General features: G+C 40.9%; 1 protein-coding gene across 1 annotated transcript in view; it reads right to left on the reverse strand.

Annotated features, from left to right (window-relative positions):
• LOC310866220 (E3 ubiquitin-protein ligase NEURL1-like) overlaps positions 1-3714 on the reverse strand; it is a 35419-nt gene extending 31705 nt beyond the window's left edge. Inside the window, exon 1 of the mRNA XM_083775707.1 lies at positions 3533-3714. Coding sequence (XP_083631833.1) covers positions 3533-3674 — 142 coding nt within the window. The 5' untranslated portion in view covers positions 3675-3714. The remainder of the gene's footprint in view (positions 1-3532) is intronic.
• Between the last annotated feature and the right edge of the window lie 9380 nt (positions 3715-13094).

Consider the following 13094-nt stretch of genomic DNA (forward strand, 5'->3'; position numbering starts at 1 on the left):
ATTGGGGTAAGTCGCTGTGACATAGTGTCATGTCCAGGGGGTGTACTTGTACATCAAGCTGCCTCACGCTACAGAAACATGAGACAGGCTCCTGACCTATGGGCCTCAAGGCCTGTCATTAAGTAAGTTATTTTTTGTAAAATATGATGTAAGCACATCGTTGTTTGTCAAATGTGGGATTCAATCATCTATGTTTACGTACCTTGTGTAGAAGAGACAATAGGACAGTATCATTGTGATCATTTCACACGATAAGTTGGTCTTATCAAGAAAAACTGGTCTCATTGTCTAGCCACATTCTTACAGTTACCTGCCAACAACAAATCCACATAATCATGAATGAACAAGTTCCACTTATGATTCGGTCTACTTTACTTGTACAACAACTAAAATACTTCTTTTTGTTTCCACATCTGGCTTTTTTTCTTTTTACACCGATAAGGACCTGGCTGGGAGCCATTGTGAGCTCTAAATTCATCGTCTCTCCCTTTGGTTAAGCTAAAGTCCAGACTCCACATTCACATTTTCACATGATTCAAAGCATTATTACAAGGCCAATGGTACTGTTATCACTGAGGCATTTCTTTGAAAGTAGTTTATTCTCATCTATGGCATGATTGCTTAGTAGTATTATGCGGAAGGTTAAAGAAAAGTGTTTACAACACAGCAACAGTTATGTAAGGGTCTTGAAGTATCATGCAGATCATAACAATTAGCTATACCTTTGGGCATGACAAATAACATGTATTATTATTTATTTGTTGCTGACCCAATTATTCCGGTCAGTTTGGCAAGGTTTTAATGACTTTGAAGTAAATCTAAAAATAAATCCATTAAAAGGAAACAATAGCTTTGTTGACGAATGATATAATGGGCGAATAAATGCATACAGTACATTAATGGCAGTATGGTTCATTAACCACTTAAATACTACAGTACCTTGGAGTCCCCAGGGCTCAATACTAGGCCTGTTCGTGTTTTCACTCAGCATAAAGATCCTTGCCGAAGCTTGTAGATCTTATAGATCGTCTGTTTGCCATATATTCTCCCCACTGAAGAGGGACGCTATACTGTTCTGAAGACAAAGACTCATTATGTGGCTTCTGAGAGCAGACCTCAGGCACGGCACAAATGCAGAGCAAAAGAGCTTTTTTCTTTCTCAAAGACAGTCGGCCTTTGCCAAGTGTTAAAGCATACAGTATTTGTTTACACAATACATGGGTGCCTTGAGGCCCTCACACGGCGTCTGAACACTGTCGAATGTTGCTCTATGCACAATGCCTTTAAATGAAGTCATAACAAGTCTGTTCACCATATTGTACGCCTGATGTCATGTTATACGTGATGGCTTTGAGGAAACAATGCCAGTGTATTGTACTCAATCAATGACAAACCACTCAACACAGAATTCCATTCAATGGCCGAAAACAGCTCTAAAGAAACAATCTTGCCTTTTTCAATATGCCAATTTCAACTCTTGCGGCTGCAAAAAATGCTAAAGGCACACTTGGACTTTTGAAAACCACTGGTCCTACAGTTCATACCCACAATGGCTGGTTCAATTAAAAACACCAAAACGGGAGGTAAACAGCATACCAGAGGTGTAGACTTGAGACTTAAGGGCCGTTCACAACAAGCACTCCAACGATGATAACTATATCGTTCACATTTCCTTTGTTATAGTGGTGGTGTGGACTCCACTATCCACCTGAGATAGAATTATTTTTATCTTCATAGATGCAGTTAGAGTGCATGGTGTGAACGTCCCTTTAGACTTGAGTCAGGTTGCAGTTGTGAAAACCAGGACTTGGTGCAAGTCCAAGTCAAGTCTTGGACTTGTACCGAAAGACTTACCAAAAAAAAAGAAGCGAAAACAGCTCTGGTTAGTGCTACATCACTGGTGGCACAGTGACAGGCTGAGCATGTGTCTACCAAGCCATGTAACCTGACAGACGACAGAGATGTCAAGCGTGACACTGAGCAGACCCCCGCCATGATAAAGAGAGGTGCCACGGCAAACTTCAGACGTGCAGGTTAAGGAAGGATAATATTACTAATAGTGCACCACCGCCGTACACATTATGACTGTGGTTGCTGTCATTAACTGTAGAGGAAAAACACTGGAGAGACGACGTCTGGCCAGCTGTCACATGGCCTCCTACGTCCTGTGTTCTGTCCTGGTTTTAATAACAAGCCAAGTATATACAGTAGGCCCTTAATGTGATTTATCATTGATATTAATAAGACATGGTGGCTCTCAAACACGGGACGGGAGCAGCACCCCAGGGCAGGGCATCATCCTAAAGAACTGGTGAACATTTATGTTTTTTTTTTAGAGTTTTAATGATGATCAAACCATAATGACCCTTGCACGTCACTTTTAAAAGGTTCATTTTAGTTTTGACTTTTTAGGATATGTGTGCACTTTCCTTCAATTGGTGTATGGTTATGATTCAACTGCTGGGAGAAACAATATTGGTACCTGTGGAAGACTTTAATTAAATATTTGTGATATTTTTTGTTAAAGCACTACATTCTGATAATCATATAGACTATAGACTAGAGTGTTGATTCAGTAACAGGGGTCTCCCATGTCTCTCCAGGTCTTTAAATAAACACAAAATACATTTTCAAGTAGCTGACACTTTTTCAGCCAATCAGGAGAGAGTATATCTATTTATCAGCTTCATTGTTATAGTGTGTGTGTGTTCCAGTTCCAATTGTGTCTGCTTATTTCTTTGTGTCATCACATCCATTTCACTTCTTTAATCTGTATTCCGACTGCAGAGTTCTCTATTGAATACAACTGGTATAAAGAAAATGCTTTTTCTGTAGAGATGAGAATCCTGTTACTGAACACTCTATACAGCAATATAGAGCTATTTAACACTTATTTTAACCAAAGAAAATCACTTACCCTACTTTTAAAATTATAATAGATTGTAGAGACAATAAAAAATATATTTGACTATCGAAAATAACATGTTTGTGAAAACAAATAGCCTATGCTTTTCTAGACTACTTCTAAAGACAATTATAGTGTCATTTGTTTTGGAGGTAATTCAACTTTAAGGAACAATAACACTTTTCTTATTATGATAAATAAGCCTACTTGACCTGTGAGAAAAGAAGTAGGCCTATTCAGAAGTTCAGTTAGCCACCTAATTTGCCCCTACAGAAAGTGACTCAATTTATGAGACAGAGTAGGCTACATACAGTAGGCTATAGCCTATACAACAAGCACTTTCATAGCAGTTTCACCAGCTTCAATTCCATTTGTCAACAAAAATACACATGTCAACACAATTCGAAATTATTTCAAACTGAACAAATGTACACTGACTATAGTTCAAAATCCTCAGGGTATTTTGAAATAAATTGGGGACTTAGCTTAAATTCATGTTATATTATTTCAAGAAATACAAGAAGGCTATCAAACTTCATAATAATCAGACTCTTGGCGAATAGGAGAGGCAGAACCCTGAATAAGCATGTAAAACGTATCCGCGTCTAAAATGTCAAATATTCTTACCGTAAAAGGAATTCCTGGTTATCTGACCTCCCATGGTTTGATGCAAGGTGGTTTTGCAGGATCCAGGGAATAGACGGGGAACTGCACTGTTTGCGTCTCTACATAATATCGGCGCGGTCACGTTTTGGCTGTTTGCGCTCATAAAGGTCCCGGACGCACCTTCTCTGTAGCGGCAGGTTGTGTGTGTGCGTGTGTGTGACTGTGTGTGTGATGCAGGCTCATCGACACCGGGCTGCCTGGATCCAGCTCTTCTCACACACACAGCACAGTACACACACGCTGCAAGATCACATTGAAATTAACATAAGGGGCGGGGTTTCACCGGACGATAGCCTCCGCAAAGATCATTTGGTTTCCAAGAATGTCACTGTCCTCCTCGAGTCCTCGTCGATAAATAGTCTCTTTACTCTCTTACCTGAGATTGCATGAGTCACAGCCCTTTAGGCGCTTCGACTCGAGAGTCGAGACAATTTTTATTTTTATTTATTAACGTGGACTGCTTTTGTTTCTCCAGGCAGCTCAATTTCAAACTCCACTAAAACAAGGTCTCCATTCTCTAAACGGGAAAATAAAAAGTTTGCTCAAATCGGACTTTTCCCCCACAGTGTATTAAATTAATGTATTAATTTGACTGGTTGGAGATGAAGGCGATCCATTTTGAGTCTGGACTCTGGAGCCCCAGGGCTCCGTGGGGGGCCTGGGGCCCAGGCCCCCCACGGATCACCACACCAACAAGCAGAGGACACCACCGCGGGGCTTAGCAAAACAGAACAAATAGTAGGCAGGTGTTATGCTCTAAAATAATAGACTAGACTATATACAACTTAAACTTATTGTAGGGTAACATTATCATCTCATCTTCTAATTGGAGGGCCGGCATAGCTCTAGTCTGGTCCATATAGCTAATGGCATTAGATGGCTTTTTTTAAGGATTTATCTTCCACCCCCAAGCTTTTTTCACAATTTGTATTTAACTACATTGCAAAAGTATAGCATTACTTTTCATGTAAAATTACTTAATTTCTGTGCAACAACTGTAAACATGCTTTCATGTTTTAAACTAGCTAGCTCGAGTTAACATTTCTTCTTTTCATTGATGGCATTTTAGGATAGATGTAGACCTATTTGACAGTGCAGAAACATAATTGACTTCCTTGATGTACTATTAATGAGCATCAATAACGACCATCACCTGTGTCACAGACACATACAGCTCCCCTCTGCAGGCCTACTACTGAAAGTGACTGCATGGAGTTTGTCTCATTTCTGTCCAAAAGCACGTTAATATGATGGAATATGATTACAGCTTCTTCTTTTCTTTTTTTTTTAATCAATATATATTTTTTATAAATCGATACATATCGTCGGGAAATAATATCGATATACGATATATAGTTACATGCCTACTCAATAGTATAAGTAACCTTGACCGTTGGCGCCTACTACACCTATAACCTCTTTGCTGAAAATAGACGATCTACAAGCTCGCTGCGAGGCGTTGTGTGCTTGTAGATCTGCTATTTTTGGCTAATGTTCCCCTTAGAATAGGGATGCTATAGGGTTCAAATGGTTAATGTAAAAAAAGACAGAAAAAAGATTCCTATATCACACAAAGATTTGCCGGCTCCCCTTTAGTATAACTCTGAGGACCCCCTAGGGTCCCGGACTCCCAGTTGAAGACCACAATGCCTAAACATTTGATCATGAGAAGCAACTTGTTATGGCTACTCTAGTGTCTGGTTCCTGAGGTGCCAACTTGGCATCATTGCTATAGCCTCTGATCCCCATGTGGGCATCTCTCAGAATCTGCCTCCTCACCTCAGTGTTTACACAACGCTCATTGGCAGCCAGTACTATGAGATATTGTACTGTACCGACTTGCTGGCAGCGTATGCAGCATTCTCATGCTGTTTATATAAATTAATGCTGGTAAACTTGTCTCGAAAACTTCTGAATGCAATCCCCGGAGAGGGAAAGTCGCTATAAGACCAAACAACATGCATAAGAATTCCAGATGGTTAATTAAAGAGATGGCCAAACCAGCATTTCGGCAAACTGGAAATGGTTAACCCATTCTGAACGGGCACCCATTTTGGTGTCAGCATCATGTTATGCTTTAGCTATTGAAAAATAGCAGATCTACAAGCTCATATCGCGCCACCGAGTGGCGCGATACGAGCTTGTAGGTCTGCTATTTTTGAAAAAAATCGAAGAACGACTGACATTTTTAGAATCTGATCTCAGGTCAGAATGGGTTCGTCAGACCGGCCTGTGTCCAGTGGAAACCTCGTATGAATCTGATCTCAGGTCAGAATGGGTAAGAAGAAAATAATACAAATGTGAATAGACCACTTTGGAGGTTACTTGCAAGGGCCCCTATCTGTGGCTTGTACATTCTTGGGTTTGACATGTCACCTGATCCCTCGGCTGTCAAATCTGATCAGCAAATGAAAGCACAAGTGATGTGCAATGTAGGCCTAATGATAAAAGAAGATGGCTTGAGTTACAAAAAATGTCTCAAAAGAACTATCACATTGCATTGAATTTGACGGCTAAATATTGTTTACGAGACAGACTCAATGATTATTGTTGTTTCGCTCAATGTCTTAAATATACAATTGTTATGCCATTGTGTAGGCCTAGTGGCCTACTACCATTTTGTGGGAGACTTGATATTGATATTATTCACATTATTCGCAACTTGTCCAGAAAACAATGTCTATAACAAACAAATCTATAACAATTTAAGCATTATATGGGCCTGGACCGCGGATGAGCGGTCCAGGCACCTATAGGCCGGTAATCCAGCCCGACAGCATGTTGCGGGTTCGAGTCCCGAGCCCGTTGGCCTTTGCCGCATGTCTTCCCCCTCCTTTCCATATCAATAATGGCAAAAATGCAAAAATCCCACCAAACTCAGCAAGGATTGTCAAAGCTAATTCCGAACCTTTAACACACAATAATCAGATATGGTTTGGATAGATCTACTACTGTACTAGCCTACCATATATGCCTGGCAGTATAGTGACTGACACCATCCTCCCACAGTAGATTATTTGTAGACGGATGCCTGGCAGCTAGGCAGCAGCTGTGTGGTGGTGTATCTGCTTGGCGTGCATGCATAGGGCCTCCTGCGGACATCTCGACAGCCTCGTTTGAGTCTGCTGTGTGCACAGTTTTTTACTCCTCTGGAGGATCTGTGTCGAACAATAACACCATTCAGCCGAGATTTGGACCCTAGCTCGCCCCATGGCCATGTGCAAAACATTACAAAGCAATACACAAGAGCATCATATGATCCTATATAGACCGGGGCTGGTGCAGCGGGAGGGGGCAGTCAAATATCAGCCCAGTCCGCCAGGCAAATTAGGAGGTGATAAATGACTGTAGGGAAATCAGTGACAGTACGACGCACAACCTGGTAGTAATACCAGACTAAGATAATAGTGCCAACAGAGACCGTCACAAGCTCTGATAAGAGTGCAGTATCAGTGGGGTAAAGTAACTAGTAGTAACTAGTACTGTAGCCTATTGGCTATTTTCAAATAGCCAAAGTTTAAAAAGGGCTGCTGAAGTGGTTAATGTGTATGTTTTGTAATAATAATAATCAAAATCTACAAAGTACTACTACCGGTAGTAGTAACTAAAGTTTTCAAATAACTGTAGTGGAGTAAAAGTACTACATTTGTGTCTGCTAGGATGTAGTGCATGGAGTAAAAAGTATTGAAAATTGGAAATACTCCAGTAAATTAAACATACCTCAAAATTGTACTTACTGTAAGTATGCTTAAGTACTACTTTAACCACTTCAGCAGCCCTATTTAAACTTTGGCTACCGGTATTTGAAAATAGTCGATCTACAAGCTCACAATGAGGGGCCTAATGAGTACTTTCTACTTTTGGGCACTTTAAGTATTTTGGCACCAATACCTTTGTACTTTTACTCAAGTGAATGTTGAATTCCGGACTTTTACTTGTAACGGAGTATTTCTACATTGCAGTATTGATACTTTTTACTACAAATAAAACGAGCGAGCAGAGCACCAAGGGAAAGGTTCCTAACATGGGATGTTCCTCGGGCACAGCGCAGATCTGAGAGCAGACACTTGACAAATCGTTCACACCAATGCCTGTGATTAATCTGTGCTCATTGCATTCTCCCTGCAGTACATTTCACTGCCTTTCACGGAACAAGTGGGTTTCTCCCGAATTTGCATCACATGGATCCAATTTGTTCTCCTTCTTTATTTCCCAGTTGTCCGAGTAACTCTGATATTCTGGCGCTATGGATTATGTGTATAACCCAAGGACCCATAATAGCTTCATTAGCTTTGGTTTTAGACGTTATCTTGCCTGGCATTCAGTGGCGTGGACTCGTCCAGAGAATGTGGGACTGGAGGATCATTGCTGGAATGATGATATGTTTAATGAACCGAGAGACTATGGTGACTCACTTGGGATGCGAATTAACGTCTCTCCAGTCTCCACATCCCGTCCCGACTGTGGCTATATTGAAGAGGAGTGGTAGGCTTGACTGTTCTGCAGAGGACCTGCTGCTGCTGCATGGTAACTCATTTTAAGAATAGTTTATTTATCTATGAGTGTATCTCCATCATAACCAAGATAATGGCACCCTATAGGTTTCCTGCTTTACTATGCTATAGCTGACAAGTGAGCAGGCTGGAGAGATGAGCTGTACGTAGCAAACAGGGCTTAATTCTGCCTTCGGGCCACAGGACAAATTCACTCCATGAAGGGTAACTGGGAACGGGGACTACAGTTGCAGTGTCAAATATTTAACTGTATTTGATTAGTCAACTCTTGTTACAGTGAAATTGGTTACTAGGCACTGTAAGTCTGTGTAAAGGTCAGTGCAGGGATAAATGCAATGCATAAGAGTAGAATACTTTACAGTTTACAGGAAAGGCAGAAACGACCTTTCAGGCCATAGCATTTATAAAAACAGGACAATAATTTGTTATTATATACTGCCTAAAAACGAAATACAGATCCTAATTCAAACAATCATCACCTATTGGTGTTCAAATTATTCAGTGAATCACAAATACCCTTACTAAGAGTAAATCAGTTAACTATAATATTGTTATTGACCATATGGAATTTTGCTATTATGTCATAACTGGGTCTCCGGACCCCAACGTATGACATACGATCAGCAGCCATGTGCATTTGAACAATTGATCTATGGCTCTGCCGTGTCCAGCCATGTGAGATGCTTGCTTCTGAGTGGCTGTCAGCACCTCAGAGACCACTGGATTATTTACAGCAGGTCTGCTGTACATTCTAACTTGTTACCAGTCTGGCCATTCTGTCCCCTCCTCAAAATACAAATACTTGTTTGGCTGTTATTTGATGCCGTAGTGGCACTAAAACTTATACAGTATATAGAGTGTTGAAACCTGTGGTTGTTTATATGGTGGTCTTATTGCCCTATAGCACCTTGTTCTTTTGTGACCAACTTTTTCTTTAAGCAGCTATAACAATTTGTTTGCTTTAATAAACAACAGAAGATTGCGTTTCATTATAATTTTGAGCCCAGTTGTGGTTTTCATTTAGTCTGTAATTTATGAATTCATACACAGTAAAAGTCTTAATTGAATTCAAATGAGTGTACAAACAGAGGGCACGGAGTCGGTAGTGCTGTCGCCTCACAGCGAGAAGGTCCTGGGTTCGACTCCCGCTGGGGACACTGTGGGCGCTGGGAGCAAGTTCCCTCCTCTCAGCAGCTTGGACTCCTCATGCATAGAAGGAGGCATGAGGTCAGTCCGCTGCCCCCCCAGGTTCATGGCAGAGGAAGTGTAGCGCCCAGGATTACATTAGATAATTGGCACTGGGTGAAAAAAACTGGGTTCCAAAATCGTGGGATAAAAATGATATATATATATATATATATATATTTATTTTAAAGAGTACATTATATATTTACAGTGCAGAGTTAAATAAACAATGCAGAATAGGGGGGGGGGGCTGCTAATGTTGAAAATGCAAAGTAAGACTTTTGGGGACTTAACACTGTTCATTCCATATGTTGATCTGACCCCCATGCCAAAGCGCCAGCGCTCGCCCAGCAGTCTGCCGTCTGCTGTCACCCAGGCGCATCGTGCACACGACTTGTGCATGCGTGCACTTTTCGCCCTGCAGGGCGTCTTACTGGTCCATACTGATGTTATCAGTATGGGCCTGGCAATAGAACTTGCCAAATCAAGCTATTGCCATGGCAATCAATTGTCTCATTTGGGCCACGGCCAGAGCCATTTCTGGTGGTTTTGGCCTATATATCTGACTGACCCGACGCTGGGCACTGCACTCACCCGGATCATCTGTGTGTGTCAAATTTGAAGTCAGTGGGGTGAACGGTTCTCGAGTTACACATATGTACATACTGTATGTACAGAGATTCAGTGCATTTATTGTAAGATGTATTATAAATAATAATTTACTAACTACCTTTGTAAATGAAATGCAAATTGCCAAAGCAATACATAAAGAATAATGGCAGGACAGAGGCCTATAACTCACAATAATAGGGTAAGCATTCATGCATAAAGCCGGGGTAAGATTATTTAAATTCATTGTGAATTTACAATAATTATGTATAACAGCAAAGAAATTTAATACAAATATGGCCTCCATTCCACAAATGTTCCAATCTGCTCTGATGTTTGATTTATCTTGTAGTGAGCTTGTAGATCCGCTATTCTCACAGCCGTGTGACAAATAATGAATCAGGCAGGCTTAAGAATGTTGCAGTGAAACCCACCAGATGGATTTATCACCGTACATCTTCTATCAAACAGCAGCCACATACTCTCAGCTCCACAGGAAGTGAATGAACATGAACGCCAGAAAACTGTCCTCTCTAATAAGACTAAACAAAGGCATGTTTCAATTTCTACTAAAAACCTTGGCCAAACGCACCACATGTGGCAGCTGCATTATTTTAGGGGCCAACATTAGCCAGTGTGTGTATTTTGTGGTCATTTTAAAATGGTGCATCTTGTGATGGAATGTCATTTTCCGCAAGGATTGACATCCAGGCACAAAGAGACACTTCCGTAAAAATGATTTTTTTCGCCCTTTCTTTTGGTAGGCTACATTCTTTGACTGAGCATGGAATCCCTTAAACCTGTGAACCCCACTGTGTAGAAGAAACAGGAATATGTGGGAGAGTAGCCGTCCTGTTTACAATCTTTCTGTTCTTGTTAGCACTGTGTTATAAACTGTTTAAAGCAAGGCCAATATAGACCCTGTAAAGCATTGCTGAACTAGAGAACTAACTGCAAACCTGTCAGAATGTTAACTGAAGCTCAGAGTAAACCAACCATGAAGGAAGAGTGTTTACAATGTAATATGACATTTACAGTCAATAAATATTTAAGGTGGTCCTGGCAGCCCTTAGGCTAATGCATAATTAAAGCACTCTATGTAAACGTATAATGTTATAGCATGGATAAAGCACATAAAACAAACTTAAGTGACCATTTTGTTCAATAGAGGTAACAAATGAATTACTTCATTCCTCCTTAATAACACTAACTTATGCATTATTTCAATAGTCCATGTGATGTTAGAAATTATCTATAGAGCTTATTGTGCAACTAAAAGTGCCCATACATCATTGCAGTATGATGGCAGATTCCTACTGGCTCTCATTGTTTTGTTTAACTGAAGATATTTTCTCTGTCAAGCTGACTGACTGACTTTGGTCAGGTCTGGCAGAGCAAAACTGTTGAACACCAATCCATGTGTTCAAGTTTGGAGTTTAGGTGCTCTGGGTTGGCTTTTTTTAAGGCCTGGTATGGAGCACATTAAAGCATCATTTTTGATCCGCTGGATAAACTCTAGTTCATAATTTTTCTCTCATGTCCAATTTGCGGGAAAAGTACTCAAATGCTTTACTTGAGTAAAAGTATATCAATACATTGTAAAAGGTACTCTGTTACAAGTAAAAGTCTGTTATTCACAATTCACATGAGTTAAAGTCCACAAAAGTTCTGGCATCCAAATATGCTCAATGTGCCAAAGTAAAAAAGTAAGTATGCAGAATGTCCCATTTTTCCATGTCCCAAGTTTTTGCATACAAAATGAAATGAAAATAGTAGATCTACAAGCTAATTGTCAATCTGATATTTTCTAATGTGAATTATGTTTTGTAATAATAATAATCAAAATCTAGTAAGATAACTAGTATCTAAAGTTTCAAATAATTGTAGTGTAGTAAAAGTAAAAGTACCTCAGAATTGTACTTAAGTAGAGTAGTTGAGTACATTAATCATAATTATTTAGACTTCAGCTTCACATAATGTACTTCCCAGTCCCAGATAATGTACTCTACCACCGACCTTAGGCCATAGACAAATCAATATTATATTAATTAGCTGACTCTAATATATATAGCTAAAAGACATTTAGGCCTACATTTCAGCATGTTGCTAAGTTCAGTTTGCTAAAAACTCATCTAACGGTATGCAGTCTGCATCTGAATATGCTCAGAAAGGAGTAGAGGGGTATAGTAGGGATAGAGAGAGAGAAAGATGCACCTTACCGTGTTCACACAGCAGAGAGGGGTATAGTAGGGGTAGAGAGAGAGAAAGATGCACCTTACCGTGTTCACACAGCAGAGAGGGGTATAGTAGGGGTAGAGAGAGAGAAAGATGCACCTTACCGTGTTCACACAGCAGAGAGGGGTATAGTAGGGATAGAGAGAGAGAAAGATGCACCTTACCGTGTTCACACAGCAGAGAGGGGTATAGTAGGGATAGAGAGAGAGAAAGATGCACCTTACCGTGTTCACACAGCAGAGAGGGGTATAGTAGGGGTAGAGAGAGAGAAAGATGCACCTTACCGTGTTCACACAGCAGAGAGGGGTATAGTAGGGGTAGAGAGAGAGAAAGATGCACCTTACCGTGTTCACACAGCAGAGAGGGGTATAGTAGGGGTAGAGAGAGAGAAAGATGCACCTTACCGTGTTCACACAGCAGAGAGGGGTATAGTAGGGGTAGAGAGAGAGAAAGATGCACCTTACCGTGTTCACACAGCAGAGAGGGGTATAGTAGGGGTAGAGAGAGAGAACGATACACCTTACCGTGTTCACACAGCAGAGAGGGGTATAGTAGGGGTAGAGAGAGAGAAAGATGCACCTTACCGTGTTCACACAGCAGAGAGGGGTATAGTAGGGATAGAGAGAGAGAAAGATGCACCTTACCGTGTTCACACAGCAGAGAGGGGTATAGTAGGGGTAGAGAGAGAGAAAGATGCACCTTACCGTGTTCACACAGCAGAGAGGGGTATAGTAGGGGTAGAGAGAGAGAAAGATGCACCTTACCGTGTTCACACAGCAGAGAGGGGTATAGTAGGGGTAGAGAGAGAGAAAGATGCACCTTACCGTGTTCACACAGCAGAGAGGGGTATAGTAGGGGTAGAGAGAGAGAAAGATGCACCTTACCGTGTTCACACAGCAGAGAGGGGTATAGTAGGGGTAGAGAGAGAGAAAGATGCACCTTACCGTGTTCACACAGCAGAGAGGGGTATAGTAGGGGTA

Source organism: Protomyctophum parallelum, assembly GCF_964188405.1.
Source record: "Protomyctophum parallelum genome assembly, chromosome: 10".
Lineage (NCBI taxonomy): Eukaryota > Metazoa > Chordata > Actinopteri > Myctophiformes > Myctophidae > Protomyctophum > Protomyctophum parallelum.